This window comes from Ovis aries, chromosome 22 (genome assembly GCF_016772045.2).
Source record: "Ovis aries strain OAR_USU_Benz2616 breed Rambouillet chromosome 22, ARS-UI_Ramb_v3.0, whole genome shotgun sequence".
In the NCBI taxonomy this organism is placed as follows: domain Eukaryota; kingdom Metazoa; phylum Chordata; class Mammalia; order Artiodactyla; family Bovidae; genus Ovis; species Ovis aries.
In genome coordinates this window covers 20,574,326-20,598,953 of record NC_056075.1, presented here as the reverse complement: position 1 = coordinate 20,598,953, position 24,628 = coordinate 20,574,326, and the positions used below count along the sequence as shown (strand labels likewise).

The 24,628-nt window shown below is 44.4% G+C and overlaps 1 protein-coding gene across 1 annotated transcript in view; it reads right to left on the bottom strand.

The window, feature by feature from the left end:
- Positions 1-24,628, bottom strand: part of ABCC2 (ATP binding cassette subfamily C member 2) — a 74,748-nt gene that overhangs the window by 13,952 nt on the left and 36,168 nt on the right. The window contains exons 14-26 of the mRNA XM_004020104.5: positions 23,654-23,738; positions 22,878-22,944; positions 21,331-21,457; positions 16,777-16,953; positions 14,981-15,148; positions 12,743-12,923; positions 8,683-8,803; positions 8,290-8,425; positions 7,229-7,448; positions 6,922-7,076; positions 4,595-4,750; positions 3,060-3,259; positions 1,168-1,294 (exon numbers count right to left, since the gene is read on the bottom strand). Coding sequence (XP_004020153.2) covers positions 1,168-1,294; positions 3,060-3,259; positions 4,595-4,750; positions 6,922-7,076; positions 7,229-7,448; positions 8,290-8,425; positions 8,683-8,803; positions 12,743-12,923; positions 14,981-15,148; positions 16,777-16,953; positions 21,331-21,457; positions 22,878-22,944; positions 23,654-23,738 — 1,920 coding nt within the window. The remainder of the gene's footprint in view (positions 1-1,167; positions 1,295-3,059; positions 3,260-4,594; positions 4,751-6,921; positions 7,077-7,228; positions 7,449-8,289; positions 8,426-8,682; positions 8,804-12,742; positions 12,924-14,980; positions 15,149-16,776; positions 16,954-21,330; positions 21,458-22,877; positions 22,945-23,653; positions 23,739-24,628) is intronic.

Sequence of the window (24,628 nt, the reverse complement as noted above, 5' to 3'; positions counted from 1 at the left end):
AAGCCAACCCTCAAGGTGGGACATCCACGTGGACCCCTGTCCTCTGTTACCCCAGTAAACTCAAGTGCCTTCCTGCCTTTACCGAGATAAATCTAACCAACAGGAAGATGGCTGTCATGACCTGGGCCAGAGTCCTGGGCATCTGTGGGTCTCTCAGAGGCAAGCTTCTCAGATGCAGTCTTCTTACAGGCAAAAACATAGGCCTGGCACATACTCTCAGGAATCTTTGTTGAGCACATGGTAGGTAGAGACAGGGAAAGCTCAGGAGGCTGGGGACTAAGGGCAACCGCTTGGACCACATGAACTGCTGATATCTGAATGATGTTCTTTTGATTCAGTCTAAAGTTCTCCAACTCCTTGCCCTGTCTGTTCTAGGTTAATAAGCCTAGAATTGAGGGGATGACAGGGCAGTGGCACAAGGAACCAGTGATTCTGGTGAATGACAAGTCCTTTCCCACCATGATCACCTTTGGGTCTTATGGACTCCAACTGAAAACAGCACCATAGCCTGCTGGTGGCTATGCAGACCCCCCAAATATTAGTTCAGAAAGTTTCCGCAAAAGATGGCCAAATGACTCATTAAATGAGTATTACTCATTAAACTTTTACTGTGGTACCAGTCTCTGTCTTAGGTGGTAAGAAATAATGTCTGATATTTACCCCTTAGTCAAGTGGGGGATGCATTATATAGTTCTATTAGACTCTATATTCTTCATTAACGTGAACTCCAATTATTCTGTGATTTAACAAAATAAACGTAGAAGTGATTGTTCAAAAGACTTTCTGGTTACTGCTATATTATAAAAGAAATAGTAATTTTTTCTTTTGACTATAATCAAGTAAAGAGGCAAAGAGATGGGAAACTATTAGATTGAATCACATGAGATTGCTTTCCTAACTCCCCAGGGCAACAAAATATATATCCAACTTCCCAGATGACATTGGCATCTACTTAGAAAGGTTAAGGAGCATGTTCATGGATTACACAATTAGTAAGAGATGGAGACAGGGTTTGAACCTCAGTCTCTCCTGGTCTATCTGGATCTAAAAAGGAATCCAGAGCATGGACTCCATGGTATACCCTAGACTAATTCTTAAATTAGTCTAGGATATACCATGCATTTAAGAATAATGCATTAATTCAACCAAACTCCCAACCAGACTCACATTAAGTGCATTGGACAGAACAAAGCCCACAGTGTCCCCATTTAGGTTATGTCTATAAATAACCATCATCAAGGATGCAAAGAAGACAATCAGGTTCCCGATCAGCTCCAGACGAACTGCAAGCCACCTGGAGGGCAACAGAACCAGAGAAAGAGGTGTCACTGAGAGGTGTGACCTTCCTAACCTTACCCAGCAAGCACGGGGTTCCCAGAGCATTCTGACAGGGCTTGAGTTGGTAGGACTGTCTTCTTAGGAGGTGCTTCAGTTTAACTGTGCCATGTTTTTTTAAAGTCTTTTAAATTTTGGATTTTGGAAAATAAATTGCATTTTTAAAGATACTGGAGGAGTTTGCTAAACTAAGGGAATCCTATAGTTTGCTAAACTGAGGGAATCCTCCCAAACTTGCCAAATCATAGCAATCATCGGGTGGCAATTGTTAAAAATACACAAATTTGTGCGAAAAATTCATGGACTCTTCCCCAGGAGATTCAGGAAATGACTTTTAGGAATCTGCATTTTAAAAAATGTTCCAAATGAGTTCTTTTGATTAGGCATGGTAAACAATGGGATAAAGAATTCATATGTAAGGTAAGAAAGAAGTCACCACAGGAAAGTTCAATGTACCCTGTCTGATTTCATGATTTTAAAAAGATGGAGAAAAAATAGGAGGTGGAGAGAAGTTAGGTATGAGCTGATAACAGAGAGATATGTCGGGCTTGGTAGAGAACTGAATAGTATATGCTGCTGCTACTGCTGCTAAGTCGCTTCAGTCGTGTCCAACTCTGTGAGACCCCATAGACAGCAGCCCACCAGGCTCTCCCATCCCTGGGATTCTCCAGGCAAGAACACTGGAGTGGGTTGCCATTTCCTTCTCCAATGTATGAAAGTGAAAGTGAAGTCGCTCAGTCGTGTCCAGCTCTTAGCGACCTCACGGACTGCAGCCCACCAGGCTCCTCCATTCATAGGATTTTCCAGGCAAGAGTACTGGAGTGGGTTGCCACTGCCTTCTCTGAAATAGTATATAGATTGATGTAATTTATAAAAACTGACTTTCCCAGTAAAATGTGCTTACCTAAATTTATACAAATAATTCTAGCATATCTACAAATAAATATGATACATATTTTACAAGGGACATCCAACAGAAAAATGACTCTTTCCTTCTTGGAAAGTATCTAAGATATAAAATATCTTCACAATCAAATTTCTGACTGTTTCACGTTCCAAATAATACTAGGCAGCATTAGCCCCGCCTTCACAGTGCAAGACAGTGTAGAAACCACTCAAGAGCTTTCATTTCCTGAAAAAGATCTTCCTCCTCCAAGGACACACCAAGGTCTAATGAAGCTGGAAGAACCAAGACTGCTCAGCCTTTTTGGATTCACCTCACAGGATCTGAGTTTTTCATTTCTGTCATTACTGATTTTACCTAAAATTTTCCAGCTCCCCTCCCTCCAACTTCTGCTTCTTTCCCACCTACAGAAACTGTCCTGCCTATGGACAACCACACATCCACTCTCAGGGAAGCAAACAGAGTGTCTGGTTCCCCCCAGCACTTGGACAGAATCTGTGTTACAAAACGCTGAGCAGCGTCATGTGACTTCCTCCATAAGCCCATGAGACAGGTTGTGTTCCAGCCATTGTAAAAACAACAAAAAAAGAGATTTTCCTGAGGGGTCAAGACAATTCCCCCAGCTTGGGAAGTAGCAGAGCAGATACAGGGACCAGTCTGACTCCGAAGCTCAGGCTTTCTCCTCTCTTCTCACATGATAGGCGTGTTTGGCCAGAGTGAATTTCACATTTCGGGCCACGCCTACCCTCCCACAGCTAATGTCAAATGCGCAGAACTCCAAAGCACACATATCCGGGTGAATATCTGGGGGCAGCCTCACCTGTTGGAGGTAATCCAAGAAAAGACACATTTCTGGTTGTTGTCAATCGCTGCCTCACTTTGCTTTAGAAATCGCTGCTGGTGCTCAAAGGCGCGGATCACAGACAAGCCTGACACAGTCTCACTGAAGTGAGAGTAGATCGGGGACCTGGTGACAGAGTCCAGTCGCCTCAACTGGCGGGAAGTAGCCACATAAAATACCTGGACCCAGGAAAGAGAAGACTGTCACACGACCACATCACGTATGCTGCTAGCTCTTCCCTCGTGGCTGTGACCAACAGTCATTACTTTGAGGCCAGAGCCTGCATCTGAACAAGAGGCAGCTCTGATCTGGTCTCTCACTAGGGGAGAGATGAGAGAGGCTCAGAGAAAGAGGATGATGCGAGGATCTGGGATTGGTGGGAAACGGGAGCACGAAAGCAGGACACTATGCCACAGCCCTAGAGGCTGGAATATTCCAAGGAGTTCTGTCAGCCTAATCCATATGCTCCCAAGAATCTGTACATATTTTTTGTTTTTTGCACATATTTCTAAATGACCGTAGTGAGAAAAATGGTCTCTAAAGGGATAAATGCAGCTGGGGAACAAGGGGTTTGGAAAGGAGAGATGGGCAATAAGTGGCTCAAGAAAGGTATGCTGATGCATGCATGCTAAGTCGCTTCAGTCATGTCTGACTCTCTGTGACCCCATGGACTGTAGCCTGCCAGGCTCCTCTGTCCATGGAATTTTCCAGGCAAGATAGCCATTCCCTTCTCCGGGGGATCCAATCCAGAACTTGGGTCTCCTGCATTGTAGGTGAATTCTTTTCTGAGCCACCAGGAAAACCCAGAGGATTTGTTGAAATTAGGGAAGAGCCAGGCATGGGAGAGTCAGGATTCAAAATGTTATATGTGGACGTTTCCTCAAATATCCTGCCTCTTATTTGTTGGTTTGTTACTAACAGAGATGACAATGTACCTGAGGAACTCAACACAAAGCCCAGCAGTGTAAACTTGCCACAGCCACAAGGCTGCCCTTCACTGAAGGGCTTCAGGATTGGTTTCTCAAGGTGATCAATTTATCCCAAATGTAGCTGCTGGGACAAGAATTCTCTCTACAGCTTCCTTCCCCTCATTCCCTCCCCTTATTACAGGCACGGAGCCCTTTCTACTTGCTCTAGTTTTCCGTGAGGCTTGGCTATCAAACTGCTTGTGCCCTCAAGACCACACTGGAATTGAGCCTGAACCCCCACCCCGCCCCACTCACCGCCCCACCGCAGACACCCCAGTGAAAGGAGAACTGCCCTGAAGTGAAGAGCTTGGGCTCCTGCTGAGGGATATCTCCAAGTAGATCAACCTAAGCCAACCAAGGAAGCAGCCTTAGCACAGCTCTTCTAGAAGCCACCACCAACCTCACCATTGTGAAGATTGTATGTTAATATCTGACTCAATGACAAAGATGCTGGAGGGGTGGGGAGTGACTAGCCATAAACACAAGAGAAGAACTTAAGCTTTTATGAGTAGAGAAGAAGAGGAACCTAGCCATTTCCAAACCTACCTGAACAGACACATAAATGATGCCAAGAGGGATGATGACAACGACGAAGATGGGAGTGGCCAGGCAGATCATGACCAGGGTGCTGACGATGCCCAGGAAGCACAAGACCCAGCTGCGTAAAGACATGGGGAGGGTGTCATCCACTGTGGAGATATCCTAGGGACACAGGAGGAGAGACGGTGTGCTCATGAATTCCTGGGACATTTTACATCTTCTCAGTTGCGGCAGGGAATTGGCTTTGTCATATCAGAATGCAAATAACTGTCCAGGGTTGAGAGAAGAAAAAGAAACCCTCACCAACTATTAGTTCTGTGAAGACTACTTTTGATCCTTAACTGGTATAAATGCTCCATCCTTCCTTCCTCCCCTACTTTCATCTCCTCTTAAGGGCTCAGCCGCCTGCTCCAGAGGACCCAGAATCTAATTCCCCTTTATGGTCTGAGCCACCTCCCTCACAAAACTCACTATACAATTAATGATAGTTTCCTTTTTCCCATGTTCCAAATAAATAATGATATGTATTATTATATATAATATTTATTTTATATTTATAAAATGTAGATTATATATGTTTAACATATATAATATGTATTATATACATATACACACACATTGTATTAAATAATTACATGTATATGTACATAATTAATCTTCTGAAAAAGAAAGCACAGAGAACTTATATTGAGTTACTTAGGCAACAGTCATATTTTGCTAACTGTTTTTGCATGAAGAAGGAAACTGTCATTAACTGTATGCTGAGCTTTGTGGTGGAGGTGACTCAGATCATAAAGGAGAGTTAGATCCCAGGTCCCCTGGAGCCAATGACTGAGCCTTTAAGAAGAGACGGAGGTAGGGGAGGAAGGATGGAGAATCTATGCCAGTTAATGGTCAAAAGTAATCTGCACAGAACTGATAGTAAGAACGTCTTTTTTTCTCTCAACCCTGGACACAGTTACGAGGAGGGCATGGAAACCCACTCCAGTATTCTTGCCTGGAGAATCCCCGTGGACAGAGAAGCATGATGGGCTACAGTCCAAGGCCATAAAGAGTCAGGCATGACTGAAGTGCATGAGCATGCATAATACATATATATATCACAAAATGGAAAAGTGTGGGCAATCTTTGCAAAATTCCTCTGAGAAATCTCCCCATCCAAAATTATGTCCTTTTTAAGGCTCTAATAAAGAGCAGAAGGCCGATGTAAATTGTCTCCAGTGACATCATGCCCACCATTTTTGTTTCAGAGGAAAGTGACAAGTGGGGGGAAGCCCACTTTTGAAGCAGTCGCCATGTCCCCAAAACCTGGCTGTAGGCTAGGAGCTAGACTTTCTGTGTCTGCTACAAGACCAAACTATGTGTAGCCCTACCCTTATGTAGGGCTCAGAATTGCTAAGACATTTAAAAATGTGCACCCTCTTCTACAAACAGAAGTTTGAAAATTCTCTTGGTGATAGTTGAATATTACTCTGAATTGTCTGGTTTCCTCTGTTCCTGAAATTTCCATCTCATATTCATTAAGAATCAATGAATTCAGTCCGGTCCATGGTAGAGAGCCATCTATGACCTTTGCATTTACTGAGCATCTCAATCCTCAGTACAGTCCTTGGCTCATAGAAGGTACCCAATAAGTGTTGAATGAACAAATGCTAAGGGTTCAAGAATCCACAGCCGATGGAGACAGTGTGCCAGAGCTCCATTCAAATCACAAGATTCTATAATCCAGACCTCATTTACTTATTTGTAAAGCATCAAAAATGGGAGTTTCAGGACTGGAAGCAGCGACCAAGCAAAGGGTTGCCCCGCTGTCACTTCTACTCACTGTCACAACCAGGACTCTGCTTTCACCTGTGTTTTTCCCTCTGCAGAGAAACCCTTCACATCCTGCTTCCAGTGCCCCGGCCAAGCCCTCCCCCCGCCATCTCTCTGGCTAACTTCTACTGCTTGAATTTCACCCTTCCTGACATTTCCCACCCTCGGTCATGCAGACGCAGCTGGCACCTCTTTTTCCTGTCTCTCTTTCATACTCCCAGAAAGCCACTGTGTGCACTGTTGCTCCTGGTTTTCCCATATTCTATCATCATCCTTTATTTCCTTGGCCGTCTCCCTCACTTGTTGGTGACCTACTTAAAGGGCCACAGTGGTTCATCCCTGTATCCTCAGGACCCTTAGTACCACACACAAGGTATTCCAGAAACATCTGCATGCTGAGTGGGACTAAAGAACTGGAACTGCCCAGTGTTGTCTAGGGGGAAAATGAGAATTCCTTCCCTGTCGGAAACAGAAAGACCTCAGCTATAAACGCGTCTTACAGCCCTTGAGATACTTACACCAGCAAACCTGTTCACTATCCGACCTATGGGTGTTGTGTCAAAAAAACTCATGGGTGCTCGAAGGATATTGTTCAGCAGTTGCTTGTGAAGGATGTTTGATGCATGGTTACAACCATAGACACTCCAGATGTTCGCTATGAACACAAAGAAACCTAGGAATGGAAGCAGCGTAGTCAGCACCATGCGCAGGGACCCCTGGAGACTCGCACCAGGGACACAGCGGCAAATGCTTTCCCGAGTGGAGGCAAAGGAAGGGGGCCTGACAGACTGTCGCAGGGACAGCTGCTGTAGCCATCACACATACCTTGTGCTATTCCCAGAGCTCCATAGACGCCAACTCTTAGGTCCCTCTGAGAGGATGGATAGTTGGTGCCGTTGTATTTTTTAGAGTCGCTGGTCCAAGCACTGAGCCAGAGGTTTGATCCAATAAAAGCCACATAATAGATCACAAACCCCAAGAGGATGAAGACTATCGAGCACCATCCTATTGCTTGTAGGTATTTCAGGTAGACGGAGAACTTCACCTGCAAAGCCCCCACCTCAGTGTTAGCAGAAGTCCTACTGGCATTTTGGGTTTCCCTGACAGCTCAGATGGTAAAGAATCTGCCTGCAATGCAGGAGACCCAGGTTCAATCTCTGGGTTGGGAAGATCCCTTGAAGAACAGAATGGCAACCCACTCCAGGACTCTTGCCTGGATAATCTCATGGAGGGAGGAGCCTGGCAGGCTACAGTCAATGGGGTCGCAAACAGTAGGGCACAACTGAGCAACTGACACACACTATTGACTTTCGGTGAGGAATATCAATCATCAGGGAATGCAGTGCTTCGGAAAAGTGGATAGCAGGTAGCAAAATTCGGTAAGGGGTCACATTTCTATACGGGCAAGATAATAATCAATGCTGAAATATAATGCAGGATAAATAACCATCAGATTATCAATGAACTTCTAGATGAAATTAAGAGCAACAGATATAAAAACAGAGTGGGACAGATAAGGCTATACCACAGACCGTGTTTTATTAATGTTTAAGACCTTAAATTTAGGAGCTTGGTCTTACGTTTTATTAACTTGAACAGTGTGCTATGAGTCTGATAGGTTGGTAATTGCATCTCATTTTTGTTGCTTTCACACGTGAAGTGTGGTATGACTATATTCACAGGACGTGTGTCATTCTTCATGGAAGTACGATTTGATAAAGAGCCTAGAGCCTCTGCTAACATTTCAGTGATAAATTTAAAGACTGGCAGTGCACATAAGACATATTCCTCTATAGATATGTATTCAAATCATCAAACTTAAAAATATTCGAATCCCAAGCCTTCTGTCACCTCTAATGAATGGTACTTTTCACTGTGACATTCACCTTTCCAGTTTGTACAAATTCCTTCTTGATGAGTTTTTGTCCTCTCACTGGTTCTTCCTCTTCCTTCAGGATATTCGCATTCCGAATTTTCAAGGAGTCCTTTAGGGACTTCAGACGCCTGCTACTGGACCTAGATCTGAAAGATTGAGAGGGGAAGTTTTCCTTCCAAGTGTCTTCTTGGAAGCAGGTATCACGGTCGTTCTGTGTGCATCACGGTGCATTTCAGAGCAGATGATCATAGGGGAAACCACCCCAACCCTACTCCCCATGCTCGGAAGCAAAAGGAGAGCTGGGAGCATCCACGTGGACACTCAGGAAAAAAAAAGAGGAAAAGAGAATGATCAAGGGGAACTACGGAAGTAATGCGGGCTGCCAGCTGAACAGATGACCAACCTGCGGCTCAGTGTTCGATGAAGATCGTTCTCTCTTTTCATGGACAAGGAGGCCACATCCTCTGAGATTTCCTCCACACTGGGCACCAGCCCACAGTCATCGTCTTCACTGTCCTCATTGACTAGGGGACACATCAAAGGTTAAGGAGAGAGCTGCATGGAGCTGTCATAGCCCCATGAACAAGGAGAGAAGTCTTTTCTGATTTTGCTGGCCTTGACAAGAGATCTCAGATGTACATACAGGTTGGAATCTTTTACTCCAGAAATACTATTTATTAGGGCATCTCTTTGAGAAATACCAGAATACAGGAAAGATGAGTTAATATTTCACTGGAAGATAAAAGGCAAAATGGAGAATATTTCCAGAAACTTCTAAGTTCCTTTGGAGCAGGAAAGAACTTTTAAGTATTATAGGAGACAAACAGTAGAGTCATAATCCTCAGGACTAAAAAGGTGTGTGTAAATTTAAAATGTTCTGCTTGAAATTAAAATAATTTAAAGCATTTTAAAAAAGCATACCCTGAAAAGGTAAAACAGCTTGGGCTGTGAAAATCGTAATGACCTCCAGAAACTGAGACGTCTGTAAAAGCAATGAGCATAATGGTCAGAAACGATCAAAACCAAATTTTCCATAACTTTGAAGTTAACCAAAGGCTTGCAAAAATCCAAGGAGCATTTATTTAGGAAAAAAGGCTAAATCTCAGAAAGAACAGTAAGCTTTGTAATAGTTTAATTTACCCTATTTCCCTGTCCCTCTCCTTAGATCTGCTGTAGTCTAGAAAACCAACAGCAAACCAATTACAATTATTGTAACCTTGCAGCTACTGGAGGGAACAGTGTGGGTTCAGAACATGCCCAAAACCTCATTGCTGGACAACTGTCATTATTTGACAGCCTTGCAGTCCTCTGGAAAACCCCATTCACAGGGCTTGTCTTTACTGGGCCTGACTTGGCATTGGCTCTAATAATCAGCAATTGTTTAACATCTCAGCTGCCTGTGTCAGTGATAACTGCTGGGGCAAATAAGAAACCGACCAAGAACTTAAAAAAAAATCTGGGGAATAAGATATTCATAGGGAGTTTTGATATCTTCAGTATATTCCTAGCAATCAAGTATGTCAAACATATGTGTAGGGTTGCACACCTACCCAAGAAAGACTTGAGAATGTCTTACTCCCTTACCTCTGGCTTAACTTCAGACTCTGGGCAAGCAGGCAACAAAGACTGAGATGGAACTGTAAATTGCCTGCTGGCTTGTTAAAAAAGACATGCCCTCCACCCCTCATTCCCACAGAGTCTCTCAGCAAAGGCTGAGTGACTTATTGGTTGCAGGCACTTAATGAAACCTCTAACCTCTTGGTCATCATCTGACCACTAAGCCAACCAAGCAGGAACATCAGTGACCACATGAAATAAAGCATGTAGACTTAACAGAATTAGTTCGGGAAACTAAGCGTTAGGAAGAGGAACCACAACAAACCCTGGTGGAGGAAGGAGAGGAGAGAGCTTGTATTTCCAGAATTGTTAAACTAATTAAAATGATCAGTTTCCAGCAAAAAATGAGACATACAAGGAAGCAGGAAAGTATGGGGTTGTACACAGGAGAGAGAAAAAAAAGCAGTCAACATGTACTGAGAAAATGTACTCAAGGAAGCAGAGGTGTTGGACTTACTGACAAAGATTTTAAATCAGCTATGATAAGTATGCTCAGAAAACAACAGGAAACCATGTCTCAAGATCTAAAGGAAGTGAAAAAAAAGTTAGTCACTCAGTCATGTCCGACTCTTTGTGACCCCATGGATTGTAGCCCACCAGGCTTCTCTGTCCATGGAATTCTCCAGGCAAGAGTACTGGAGTGGGTTGCCATTTCCTTCTCCAGGGGATCGTCCCCACCCAGGGACTGGATCTGGGTCTCTAAAGGGAAGTTCTCACCAAATAGAGAACATCTCTATTAGGCCCACTGGGATGGGCCCCTGATCCAATACGTCTGATGTCCTTGTGAAAAGGGGAAACGTGGACACAAATGCGCATAAGAGAGAAAACCATGTGAAGACGAAGGCAGAGGTTGATGTTGTGTATCTATAGCCAAGAATGCCAAAGACTGCCAGCAAATCACTCGGAGAAAAACCTGGAATAGATCCTTCCCTGTTACCTTCAGAAGGAACACATCTTGTTGACACCTTGATTTTGGACTTCTCACCTCTGCAACAGTGAGTGACAATACATTTCTGTTGTGTAAGACACCAAGTTTGTAGTGTTTTGTTACAATGGCTAATTAGGAAACACTGAGCCCACACTGACACAGGTTCCCTTGCCCTCTTGCCCTTTCCTTTCTTCTGCCGTCTGGGGTCTGTACCTTGAGCCCTGGAAACCACACAACAGCATGCCAGGCACTGCGGCTTACACAACTTCTCAGAAATGGCCTGTCAGTGTGACCCAAACGAAGGGTTTGCAAACTCTCTCTGTACACAAAAGACAGGATTCTTCAAAGGGGCCGTCTACCCCGGGGGTTTAGATAAACAGAACTCACATCCAGGCAAATCAGAAGAAAAAAGTTGAGAATTAGAATGAGAAACCTGTACGGGTTGAGGTGATGTGGTGGACTGAGCAGTAACTCAGGGGATCCAGCATCAGACCCTTCCCTCTGCTGGAGACCAGTTCCCAGGCAGGCGCTTTTTGTTTTCTCCAGGCCAATCCCCGGAGCACATAAAGGCTGATGGAAAGCTCTGACCCCCTCCTTCCTGCTGGTATCCCTGCTCAACTTTCCTGCACTGGCTCCCAGTCCCTGTAGCCCACACCATCCTAAGGTCATCGAAGACACCAAAGGTCAGTCTTCGTTTCTATAAACACTGTCTTGCCAGTGTTTATAGACTTCCTGGTTTAGGCTTTTCTTTCTGACTCTTGTGGTTTAAAACTATCACATATTTCTGACCTCAAGGCTTGAATGTGCTCCCACTTCTAGGCTCTGAAGTTTCTACCTCTTCTGATTGACTCTCAGAATACCCCTGCAGATCTTGCTTTCTCGGCCCTGACCTCCTGTTGGTAATTGCCACCTGAAGCAGATACCCAGAACCATGCCTGGGATGACTCCTGGCAGGTTCTTGGGAGGGACCTCAGAGACCAGGGCTCCATTACTGCCTGGAACTAATCAGTGACCCCAGTGGTCCTGTATTGGGTTGGGGCCGTTCCTGTGGTATATTGTGACACTGTGCAACTGCCACAATTCTGTTCTGCTTTGAAACACCCAGCGGTGTTTGGTATGTTAGTCAAGATTCCTTTGTTAGGGCTTAGCAATGATTTAGCAGTACACTGTTAATACCAGGTATTATGAAGCTGTCCAGGAAGTGCTTTTAATGAGTTTGAATAGGTAGGGTGGGATGTGTGAAGCAGGACATTCCCTAAAAGGGGGTCAACTCCTGCCCATGGTGTCTCTTCTCTCCCACAAGAGCTAATCACCCCATACCTCCAGTCATCTTGTAACTGAACTGAAAGTCGCTCAGCCATGTCCAACTCTTTGCAGCCCCATGGACTATACAGTCCATGGAATTCTCCAGGCCAGAATACTGAAGTGGGTAGCCCTTCCCTTGTCCAGGGGATCTTCCCAACCCAAGGATTGAACCCAGGTCTCCCGCAGTGCAGAAGGATTCTTTGCCAGCTGAGCCACATGGGAAGCCCAAGAATACTGGAGTGGGTAGCCTATCCCTTCTCCAAGGGATCTTCCTGACCCAGGAATCAAACTGCGGTCTCCTGCACTGCAGGCAGATTCTTTACCAACCGAACTATCAAGGCAGCCCCATCTTCTAAAGAGTAACCTATGACTGCATGTCAGAGGCCAGATGAGCTGGATGGGTCCCTAGTTTGGCTCACATAAAAAATGTCTATGTTTGTGTTTCTTTACAGAGACACAAAACACAGGAAGAACAGATATTGGATCTCTGGCTAACTCACTTCCGCATCTAGTCCACTGGGTGCTGAGCAGGTCAGCAGGCAAATAGTGGTAGTTTTCTACTCCCGTCCCTTCCATACCCGAGTTCTATCCTGTCCCAGTCCTCTTCACATACCTGTGGCCTCATCTTCAGGACCCGTCTGTTTCACAAATGTCTTCAGATTCTTAGCAAATAATCCTTTATTGGCCAGCAGAGTGCTGTAGGATCCCTTCTCCAGGATGGTGCCATTCCCCACAACCACAATCTCATCCACTTGGGGAAGAAAGTGAATGCTGTGTGTCACCAAGATTCGAGTCTGTAAAAATAACAGCAAGTTGTGCTGACAATCCTGTGACCACCTTCTTTAGCTTACTCTTGAAAAGAAAAAACAGAGTCACTGTGGGGCTTTGCTTCCAAATGTGGCCCTGACCACTTAACCTTTTTCTTTTACTTTCTCTTTACTTCCCAGCATCTCACCCTAAAATCTGACTGTGTGTGTAAAACGAGACTCCTGTCATCATGAATATATTCAGTTATTTTCCTGTAGTGACAGTGAGGTTTGCCCTGCACACATTTCCCTCCAGCTTTCTGGGTAGCCAAGAGTCAGGCTTAGTGATGTCACTTGAGATAAAGGGCTATCAATACAACTGAGGCACGCAAAACTAACTGCCCTCTCACTAATCAGCAAACCACTGATCTAACAAGAACTGCCCAGGTTATTTCAGCATGTTAGAAACATTACAGGTCAAGGACCTTTGTCTTTGGCCCAGGCCCTCTGTGGTGTGGAGGACGTGGCACTCCTTGTATTGTTGTCTATTTATGGACCACACTGACTCCTGACACAGGGATTCCACTCAAAGAAAGATGAACACTTGCAGATGAGTAATGAGGCTCAAATAGGGGTCATGGTATTGAGATGAGCCTCTGGTGCAATAGCCCAAGCCCACTGCCTCTGCTTTCTACAGACAGCCCCACAGACACTAGGTCACTCGTACCACGAAGATGCAGGAGAGGCCCATCTTTGAGTCTCAGCTCAAAGCCAGCCCTTTTGGTAGCCTTTCCTGAGTCCCCAGGCAAGAACTGAGTATTTCTCCAATGTTTCCTCTGTAGTTTGTATGTTGTTGGGGTTTAGCTGCTAAGTCATGTCTGACTCTTTTGCAACCCCATAAACTGTAACCCGCCAGGCTCTTCTTGTTCATGGGATTTCCCAGGCAAGAATACTGGAGTGGGTTGCCATTTCCTTCTCCAGGGGCATCTTCCCAACCCAGGAATCAAACTTGAGTCTCCTGCTTTGCAGGCTGATTCTTTACCACTGACCCACCTGGGAAACCCACCAGATAGTAATTTGTATAGATTGCCATTAAAAATAATTCTTGTGTTTAATATTATTGCTTGCTTTTTGATATGTCTGCCAGTTAGATAAGTCACTTGAGAGCAGAGACGAGAACTTTTCATCTGCTTGCCCAGTCTTTGCAATGAACCAGGCCCAGAGTGGGTATTCAGTTTAAGAATGAATGCAGCCAGTTAGCTTTAAGGACAGAAAGCAGGACCAAAAATAGGAGGGAAAGTGAGTTCCCGTTGACTCACTGATCTGAGAGAGAGGTAAAAGGCCTCAGAGGGACAGCTGCCCTGCCAACCCTACCAGCCAGAGTGGAAGCATTCAAAAAACCTTGAAAGGAGCAAGCCAAACACAAGATGGAGTGCTGCCAGCCCCCACTCTACACTTGCTGTTGGAGGGAATGCTTGTGCAGAATTTCTGTGCTCTCCCAGTACCCTCATGTTCTCACCAACCCAGAAGCTCTCGGAATCTCCTTATTCAAGCAATTTTATAATCCAACCTCTTGCCCATCTTCCTCTCTCCAGAGGCTGGTGTTTGGTGCTGAAAATTCCAGCCCTCCCATCACTTGTCCTCCCATCACATGTGGACTCATGTCCACATGCGTTTAAACAAGCTCCAGAAGACGGTGAAGGACAGGGAAGCCTGGCATGCTACAGTCCATGAGATTGCAGAGGTGGACGCAATTGAGCAACTGAACAACAGCAAGTTCTATGCCAGGAACTAGTGACAAAACCAAATATATTTCTTCCTATATGACAGATCTCTAAGGACTTTTTAATCATAATTAATCACCCTTAATTAATAAAAGGCTCAGTGTTGGAGCCAGAGAATAAGGCTCAAATTACCCAGTTCTCACATAAGCTATGGCCACTAGGTGGGAGACCTCACCAGGCCATTTCCTGCAAGACCAGCAGGATATTATCTCCTCAGCAGCCCAGGAGGGCAGGGAAATAAGGGAATCTGCTTTAGGACCCAGCAGTCCTAGGAGATGTGTGCCCTTCTTCATGTCTTCATCACTTTAAATAAGTTCTCACCTTGCCTTTCAATAGGCCATTGGGACCCAAGACCTTGTTGAAAATATGTTTTCCCACATGGGCATCCACAGCTGACAGAGGGTCATCCAGAATATAGATGTCTGAATTTTGATAGGTAGCTCTGGCCAGGCTGATCCGCTGCTTCTGACCCCCACTGAGATTTATACCCTGAGGAAGAAAAGAATTTATATTAAGTACTGAAACTGAGTCCCCCTAAAACTGAGTTCTTCTACTGAATTTATGATAAACATCTCTATTCAAAACTTTATTCCCATTCTTGGCTCATACCTGTTCCCCTCAAGTTAAGGAATATAAAAGGGAGGATTGAAACAAAGCAGGACCCTGCAGGGCAATCTCCTGGGTACAAAAGCCCCTCTGTGTCCCCTGTTTCTTATTTGTAGAAAAAAAAAAAAAAAGCTTTAGTCTCCCTGGCCTTCCTGAGTTCCAAGCAGTTACTAATTAGGGAAGTGAGGGAATGTGGAAACAAAGGAAAAGCAGTCAAGAAACAATAGTTCAGCTATAAAGCAGAGCCCCAGCTCCTCCTTAAGGGGGATATATAACAATCTGCGTATCTCTAAATTGTTCTGCAGAAACAAAAATTCTCATGCAGTTGGAGGATGCTAACTGCACGCTGACCATAAGCACTTAGACCTGAAACTGGTTGGAACCAAAAGGTTGGTGATTAAGAGTCCTGAAATAGCACCCTGTTACTTTACCACCAACCAATCAGAAGAAAGTCTACAAGCTGCAACCCTCACCCCAGATGTTGCCTTTAAAAACCCTCTCCTGAAAGCCACTGAGGAGTTCCAGTATTTCGAGCATTAGCTGCCCATTCTCCTTGCTTGGCCCTGCAATAAACTGTACTTTCCTGTACCACAGCTCAGTGTCAGTAGTCTGGCTTTGTTGCATGGTGGGCAGCCAGACTTGTATAAAGGAACACAAGTTCCTTTATACAAATAAATATCTTTGATTCAAATAAATAACTTTAAACCTAATAATTAAATGTGTGCCCAGGTTATCATTTTATATCATATAATGTACTTATTTTGTTGTTGTTGTTGTTTCCTGCCCCAAGAGAATATAGAGCTATATCAGGGTGGGTTTTCTGTTTGTTTGTGGATATAACTCCAGCACTTAAAATACTATTTGACACATAGTAGGTGCTCAAGAAATGTATGCTGAATTAAGAAACAAAATCACTCTAGAGCTATATCTGCTATATCTCCTAACCTCAAGACCTTTCCTCAAAAGACTGCTATATTTATTTATTTATTTTTAATATTTATTTTTAATAATGGGGAAAGAGGATTAAAACATCTTAAATAAATAGTAATCAGGGATTTGTAAACCAATTATACTATATTCATATAATATGAAATGGTCATTAAAAATTAACTTTTAAGAAAGGCATTTAATAATGTATTAGATTTCTATATGTTCACTGAGATTATTAGAACCCTACTCTGGCCCACATTAGTGTACAGAATTAGAGTTCAGACAGCTCCCATCTGCCTCTGGCCCTCCACCAGAGATTTACCTCGTGTTAGCTGCTGGTTAGTTAACCAGGTCCTAGGTTCATTATCTTTCCTTTAGATTACACAACTCTTATATTTGCTTTCAGGTACAAAATTTTAAATTTCTGAGTTATTTGCACAAAATATTGTGCAAACTCAAGTTTTCTGATGTTTGTTCCAGGCTTGACTACCAAAATTGATCAACTATTTCACCGCCATGCGCTTCTTTACCATCCTCACTCTTTCCCTTCACCCTTCAGGATCCCCTCGTGTCCCAAGTACCTTCTCTCCAATCTCAGCCATGTCTCCTCCAGGCAGCACTTCCAAGTCAGGGAGGAGGGCACAGGCTTCCAGAACTTGCTGGTATTTCTTTTCATCCAACTCTGATCCAAAAAGGATGTTTTCCTTTATGGTGCCATTCTGGATCCAAGACTGCTGTGGGACATAGGCTACAGAGCCCTGGATGGGAAGGATTAGACCACATGACTGCTCTGCACCTCTGGAAATGCAGGGCTGAAGGAGGGGGTGCTGGAGGTGGGAGGAACAAATGGAATGTAGCTTTGGAAAAATGTCAGGCTGACTGGACAATTGATCTTTATAAAGGTACATGTATTTATTGCACCAACTAGGGAGAAAAAGTCAATATCCTATGCATCATTTACAGTCTCCTTTTTGGACTATCACTCTCTAGCCATGATCTGAAAGTTGAAGGATGAATGCACATGCTGCTTCTAGAACAGGGTTTTAGTCAGACCCTAGTGAGTTTACTAGGACCAACACAGGGCCAGCCCTGATAGGGGAAACCAGATAGATGACATCTTAGAAAGTAAGAATTCAGAGATGGAAATTTGGGCACCAGGCTGATGCATGAATCTGATCATGTCAAAAAAAGATCGAGGGTAAATGCCCTCGGGTTTGAGGACAAACTTGGTTATGAATTAGCAGGAAAAAGCGCCCTGAAAGGAGTTAGGAGACAGAGATAAATCTGTAGAGTCTTATCTGCTATGCTGCATGTTTATTTAATGTAAACTATCTCATTCAATTCAGTTGCTCAGTCGTGTCCAACTCTGCGACCCCATGAATCGCAGCACGCCAGGCCTCCCTGTCATCACCAACTCCCGGAGTTCACCCAAACTCATGTGCATTGAGTCGGGATGCCATCCAGCCATCTCATCCTCTGCCGTCTCCTTCTGCTCCTGCCCCCAATCCCTCCCAGCATCAGGGTCTTTTCCAATGACTCAACTCTTCACATGAGGTGGCCAAAGTATTGGAGTTTCAGCTTCAGCATCAGTCCTTCCAGTGAACACCCAGGACTGATCTTTAGGATGGACTGGTTGGATCTCCTTGCAGTCCAAGGGACTCATAAGAGTCTTCTCCAGCACCACAGTTCAAAAGCATCAATTCTTTGATGCTCAGCTTTCTTCACAGTCCAACTCTTACATCCATACATGACCGCTGGAAAAACCATAGCCTTGACTAGACAGACCTTTGTTGGCAAAGTAATATCTCTGCTTTTGAATATGCTATCTAGGTTGGTCATAACTTTCCTTCCAAGGAGTAAGTGTCCTTTAATTTCATGGCTGCAGTCACCATCTGCAGTGATTTTGGAGCCCCCCAAAATAAAGGCTGACACTGTTTTCATGGTTTCCCCATCTATTTCCCAGGAAGTGATGGGACCAGATGTCATGATCTTCGTTTTCTGAATGTTGAGCTTTAAGCCAACCTTTTCACTCTCCTCTTTCACTTTCATCGAGAGGCTTTTGAGTTCCTCTTCACTTTCTGCCATAAGGGTGGTGTCATCTGCATATTTGAGGTTATTGATATTTCTCCCGGCAATCTTGATTCCAGCTTGTGCTTCTTCCAGCCCAGCGTTTCTCATGATGTACTCTGCATACAAGTTAAATAAGCAGGGTGACAATATACAGCCTTGATGTACTCCTTTTCCTATTTGGAACCAGTCTGTTGTTCCATGTCCAGTTCTAACTGTTGCTTCCTGACTTGCATATAGGTTTCTTAAGAGGCAAGTCAGGTGGTCTAGTATTCTAATCTCTTTCAGAATTTTCCACAATACATTGTGATCCACACAGTCAAAGGCTTTGGCATAGTCAATAAAGCAGAAATAGATGTTTTTCTGGAACTCTCTTGCTTTTTTGATGATCCAGCGGATGTTGGCAATTTGATCTCTGGTTCCTCTGCCTTTCCTAAAACCAGCTGGAACATCTGAAAGTTTATGGTTCATGTATTGCCGAAGCCTGGCTTGGAGAATTTTGAGCATTACTTTACTAGCGTGTGAGATGAGTGCAATTGTGCAGTAGTTTGAGCATCCTTTGGCATTGCTTTTCTTTGGGATTTGAATGAAAACTGACCTTTTCCAGTCCTGTGGCCACTGCTGAGTTTTCCAAATTTGCTGGCATAATTGAGTGCAGCCCTTCACAGCATCACCCTTCAGGATTTGAAATAGCTCAACTGGAATTCCATCACCTCCACTAACTTTGTTCGTAGTGATGCTTTCTAAGGCCCACTTGACTTCACATTCCAGGAATCTGGCTCTAGGTGAGTGGTCACACCATCGTGATTATCTGGGTCATGAAGATCTTTTTTGTACAGTTCTGTGTATTCTTGCCATCTCTTAATATCTTTTGCTTCTGTTAGGTCCATACCATGTCTGTCCTTTATCAAGCCCATCTTTGCATGAAATGTTCCCTTGGTATCTCTAATTTTCTTGAAGAAATCTCTAGTCTTTCCCATTCTGTTGTTTTCCTCTATTTCTTTGCACTGATCACTGAGGAAGGCTTTCTTATCTCTCCTTGCTATTCTTGGGAACTCTGCATTCAAATGGGAACATCTTTCCTTTTCTCCTTTGCTTTTCACTTCTCTTTTTTTCACAGCTATTTGTAAGGCCTCCTCAGACAGTCATTTTGTTTTTTTGCATTTCTTTTCCATAGGGATGGTCTTGATCCCTGTTTCCTATACAATGTCATGAACCTCCATCCATAGTTCATCAGGCACTCTATCAGGTCTAGCCCCTTAAATCTATTTCTCACTTCCACTGTATAATCATAAGGGATTTGATTTAGGTCATACCTGAATGGTCTAGTGGTTTTCCCTCCTTTCTTCAATTTAAGTCTGAATTTGGCAATCAGGAGTTCATGATCTGAGCCACAGTCAGGTCCCGGTCTTGTTTTTGCTGACTGTATAGAGCGTCTCCATCTTTGGCTGGAAAGAATATAATCAATCTGATTTTGGTGTTGACCATCTGGTGATGTAGAGTCTTCTCTTGTGTTGTTGGAAGAGGGTGTTTGCTATGACCAGTGCGTTCTCTTGGCAAAACTCTATTAGCCTTTGCCCTGCTTCATTCCGTATTCCAAGGCCAAATTTGCCTGTTACTCCAAGTGTTTCTTGACTTCCTACTTTTGCATTCCAGTCCCCTTTAATGAAAAGGACATCTTTTTTGGGTGTGAGTTCTAAAAGGTCTTGTAGGTCTTCATAGAACCGTCAAGTTCAGCTTCTTCAGTGTTACTGTTTGGGGCATAGGCTTGGATCACAGTGATATTAAATAGTTTGCCTTGGAAACGAACAGAGATCATTCTGTCGTTTTTGAGATTGCATCCAAGTACTGCATTTTGGATTCTTTTCTGACCATGATGGCTACTCCATTTCTTCTAAGATTTCCTGCCCACAGTAGATATAATGGTCATCTGAGTTAAATTCACCCATTCCAGTCCATTTTAGTTCACTGATTCCTAGAATGTCGATGTTCACTCTTGACATCTCCTATTTGACCACTTCCAGTTTGTCTTAATTAATGCACCAGGTTCCTATGCAATATTGCTCTTTACAGCATTGGATCTTGCTTCTATCACTGGTCACATCCACAGCTGGGTATTGTTTTTGCTTTGGCTTGTTCCCTTCATTCTTTCTGGAGTTATTTCTCCACTGATCTCCTGTAGCATTCATGAACAGTATGAAAACTATCTCATTAATGATCAGTAAATCAGGGAATAAATGTCAGTATAACGTGGAAGAAGTGTTGGCTCTTAAAAATTGTCCAGGCTTGTCAATTTTAAGTAATCAGGGGCATATTTTCTTATAATAAAGAATGGCTTAGCAATATATGAAGATCTTAAGAAGAAAATCTAAAAATCTACAGACCTGCCTCTTTTGGGTGCAAGTAGTGGCTGGTGAAATGATTCCAAGTACCTATAATTTCCCCTAAATTTAGCTCCCTGGTGAAGCTAAGAGTGCTGATGGAGATGCCTTGAAAACATTTCCTCTCTGTTAAAGTGCCCTCCAACATCCAGCTCTCAAAGGAAGAGGCAAGAGGCCCAGAACCAATTGTGAAGCTGGGTACAACATTCAGTGGAGATTTTACTATGCTACTGTTTTTACTGTTATTGCTCTTATTAGTTTTGTTGGTAGCCTGGCTGCATATATTTTTAATGATCTGTTCCAGCTCTTTCCCCAAGTCCTCTTTTTTTTATTGTATAATTTTGTAGATTAGGAGGTTTTCAGAAACATGGATTATAGTAGAATTACCTATACTTTGAAAGAAGACATCTTTCAACAGTTTTCAAACTTCAGTACGCACATGAGAATCACCTGGGGAGCTCATTAAAAAGGCAGGTTTTTAAAATCTACTCCAGAATATGATTATATATGTGGGGTAGGGCAAAGAATCTATAGTTTATAAGTCTCCTAGATGTCTCCAAGACCCCACCAACGGCAGCCTGACAGGAGCGGTTATCAGATTCTAACTGTTTCTCCCTATGAGAAGGCAGCACTCAGCGCTGCCCACATCTGAGTGTCAGAAGTCTTCTCCTCGGCATTCCTTCTCACCTTGACCGTGATGTGCCCGTGGACATTTTCCATTTCTCCCAGCATAGCTGACATCAAGGAAGATTTCCCAGAGCCCACAGTGCCCACCACAGCCACCAGCTGGCCTGGCATAATGTCCAAGTTCACACTGAAAGAGAGAAGTGTACTTGAAGGAAGTGGAGGGTAGACGTTCACGCCACTTCTCGGATGCCCAAAGGACTTCTCAGATGCCAAAGGAGATTTTCCTTCAAGATTGGAAAATATATCTTGGATATACAAAGTTTCAAAGTAGTCCTCTAATGTTTGTTTTTTTTTCCTCTAAGACTTTAGAGTAAGGCTTAATTTATAAGTTGTTTGTGCAAAAAGCCAGTTTCCCATGGAAAAATAATTTCAGAACTATGTGGCACCATTGAACAAGACCCTATTTGTTCAAATCCCAACTCTGCTACAGCTGAGCTGTGTGATCTTAGAGTCTCACTTCTCCTGGACTCTCAATTTCTAAACTAATGGGGCTGGGACAGAGTAATGCATCCCAAACTCGACTATTCAATGAGAAGAGCAATTCAATAAATACTCACTGAGCGCACAGATGTCCTGCCCCCTTCCCTGCAGATGTGGCTGAGTGTGGCTGGGTAGGGGCCCACACTGGGCCAGACTCCGGGAAACTCTCTGTTCTAGTCCTAATATTTAAGTTCCTAGAACATTAGGAACTTGTTCTCAGGATTTCTGAACCTGCCCACCCAGCTGGGCTCCTTCTAGACTTATACTACCAGCAAAGTGGGAGCTATGTCCACTCTCCTCTCTCATATAGTTGAGGCTTTCAGGTTAGGAGGGCTCAGGGCTTCTGGACTGACATATGCTGAGGCAAGCTCCAGGGTCCATGTTAGAGGATGGAGAAACAAGAGAGAGTGTGGAAAGTGGCAGGAAGACTATTAGGTGTAATCAGTTGTGAGAAAGCCTGGCCTGCTCGGGCTCCTGGCGTACTCTGCGGGATTGTGCTTGTAATGAAGCCGGTGTGCTCACACACGTAGCGCTTAAGGAACACATTACATGCAGCAGTGTGGCAAGAAAGGGTTGGCTTAAGGCAGGGGGTGACCTACAGGGCAGAATGTGAGAAGGGGTTATGTAGATGAAAAATTCCAGATCTGAAGTTGAGTATAGAAGCAGCTCACATCATCCCCTCTGGGTCCTTCATGATAACTATTCTTCAGTGAATAAGTGAACTTGAGTTTAGGTTCTCGTGAGTATCCTCTGGCACATCCAGAGACCTAGGCTACCTGCCAGCCTGCACTACCTCCATCCACAATCTGGAGAACACATGTCTTCACAGGTTCTCAGTTGTACTGTCCCCCAGGAGGGAAGCGGCGGTGGGCGGGGGGAGGAGGAGGGCAGGTGCAGTCACAGCGACTGCAGCCAGTTTATCCCTCCAGGGATTTAGCCTGCACTAGTATCTAACTGAACATGGGCACAGCTTGCTTCCCCATGTGGTATATTATATGGAATTTCCCTATAACAAGACCAGCAAGGAGAATCTTAAAATACAGCAAGAAGAAAAGGAGGCAACTCACTCTTGGATTGTGACACCCAAATCATGGTCCCAGGTAAATGACGCCTCAGAAAACTGCACAGCTTTATCTGTTGAGAAAAATTCCTGTCTTTAAGTCAGACGTAGGTCCCCGCATGTCTGTCTGCCTTTTCTCAGCCTTCATGTGTCCCTTGTTCCTTCCTCCAGAAGAGCCTGCCTTTGTCTGGTGCTAAATCCTGAGCTGTCAAGAGGCAAATGAAAGCCCCAGGGGTGAGACCAAGTGTCACCTGCAAAGTCCTTTATTTACTTAGGAGTCCCAAGTCAGTTGGTAGCCCAGACTGTTGATCTACAGACACTCTGGGTTCATTCCCAGGCCCTCTGTTGCCTAGTCTGTTGTATAAATTCCACTTCCATATACAAACTCAGCCACTCCTGCCCTGGATTCCAGAACCAAGGCTTGTTCTGGCTATGAATGCCCCTCAGTCCTTAAACCTTTGGAACCTGTGTGTTCTTTCACTTCAGCCTCCCCTCCCAATTCCACATACTTGGCTCCATCATGACTTCTGTTTTCTGGATCCTTTGCAGGATTCCCCACTTATTCTCAAAACAGCTGGCCCAGCTTTGCTCGGCAATCTGGCTGGCTAAGAAATCTGTTCTAAATGAATGCAAAATTTAAGTAATACCAGTGCAAATATAGATGCAAGATAAGTCCCCTGGCTTTCCCTTTCCTTCAGTTTGCTGCTGCTCTGCCCTTGTATATCAAAGTCCTGGTGCCAGCACTGTGAATACATATGGGAAGCAACTTCCAAATTCATTTACCAGAATTGCAATCGTGTCGAATGGCAGATGTGTCCAAGTCATCCCCTCCCAGGTACTTCTCTAGCCGCTCTGTGGAAACACTGGCCTAGAGAAGGACACGGAGGAACAAAGTTCAATGATGAGCACAAGGAGACACAGGAGTGTGACTTCGTCATCAGCCTTGGATGTGGAATCAGACAGTCAACCAGTCAACCTGCCAGGCTTCTTGCCTACGATTTGCGATTTACCACAGCTGGAATATCTGGCTCCCTACCCACTCCCCAACTCCCTCACCCCTGACTCAGCCACATCTCAGCTCTAGGAGCCACCCTACTCTGAACACAGGAAAATTAAGAGGCTCTATTTTAGCCCCTCATAAAACTCATTGCGGTGTTAATTCTACTCTGCTGTCTCCAGGCTTCGGACCTAGATCCAGAAACTGTTTTCTGCCTCCTTCTAAGATGAAGTTTCTGTCTGAATCTGGTAACTGGGCCCCTGGCATATTCTTCTTTGAGTCCACGTTCTGATGACCCAGGCAGTGTCCTGAACCACTGCTGGGACTCTCTGTGGAGGAAGCGGCCATGGAACCACAGTGACCTGGCATATCTCCGCTGGCTGCTGCCACTGCTAAGTCGCTTCAGTCGTGCCCGACTCTGTGCGGCCCCATAGACGGCAGCCCACCAGGCTCCCCCGTCCCTAGGATTCTCCAGGCAAGAACTGGAGTGGGTTGCCATTTCCTTCTCCAATGCATGGAAGTGAAAAGTGAAAGTGAAGTCGCTCAGTCGTGTCCGACTCTTCGTGACCCCACGGACTAAAGCCTACCAGGCTCCTCCATCCATGGGATTTTCCAGGCAAGAGGACTGGAGTGGGGTGCCATTGCCTCCTGCATATCTCCACTTAGGCCAGGCTTAAACTGCAGGTGACCTAAGCACTGGCAGGATGCCCTGTGGTCCCCCTGGAACAGGAGAACTTGGGGGATTTACAAGGATGTTTCTC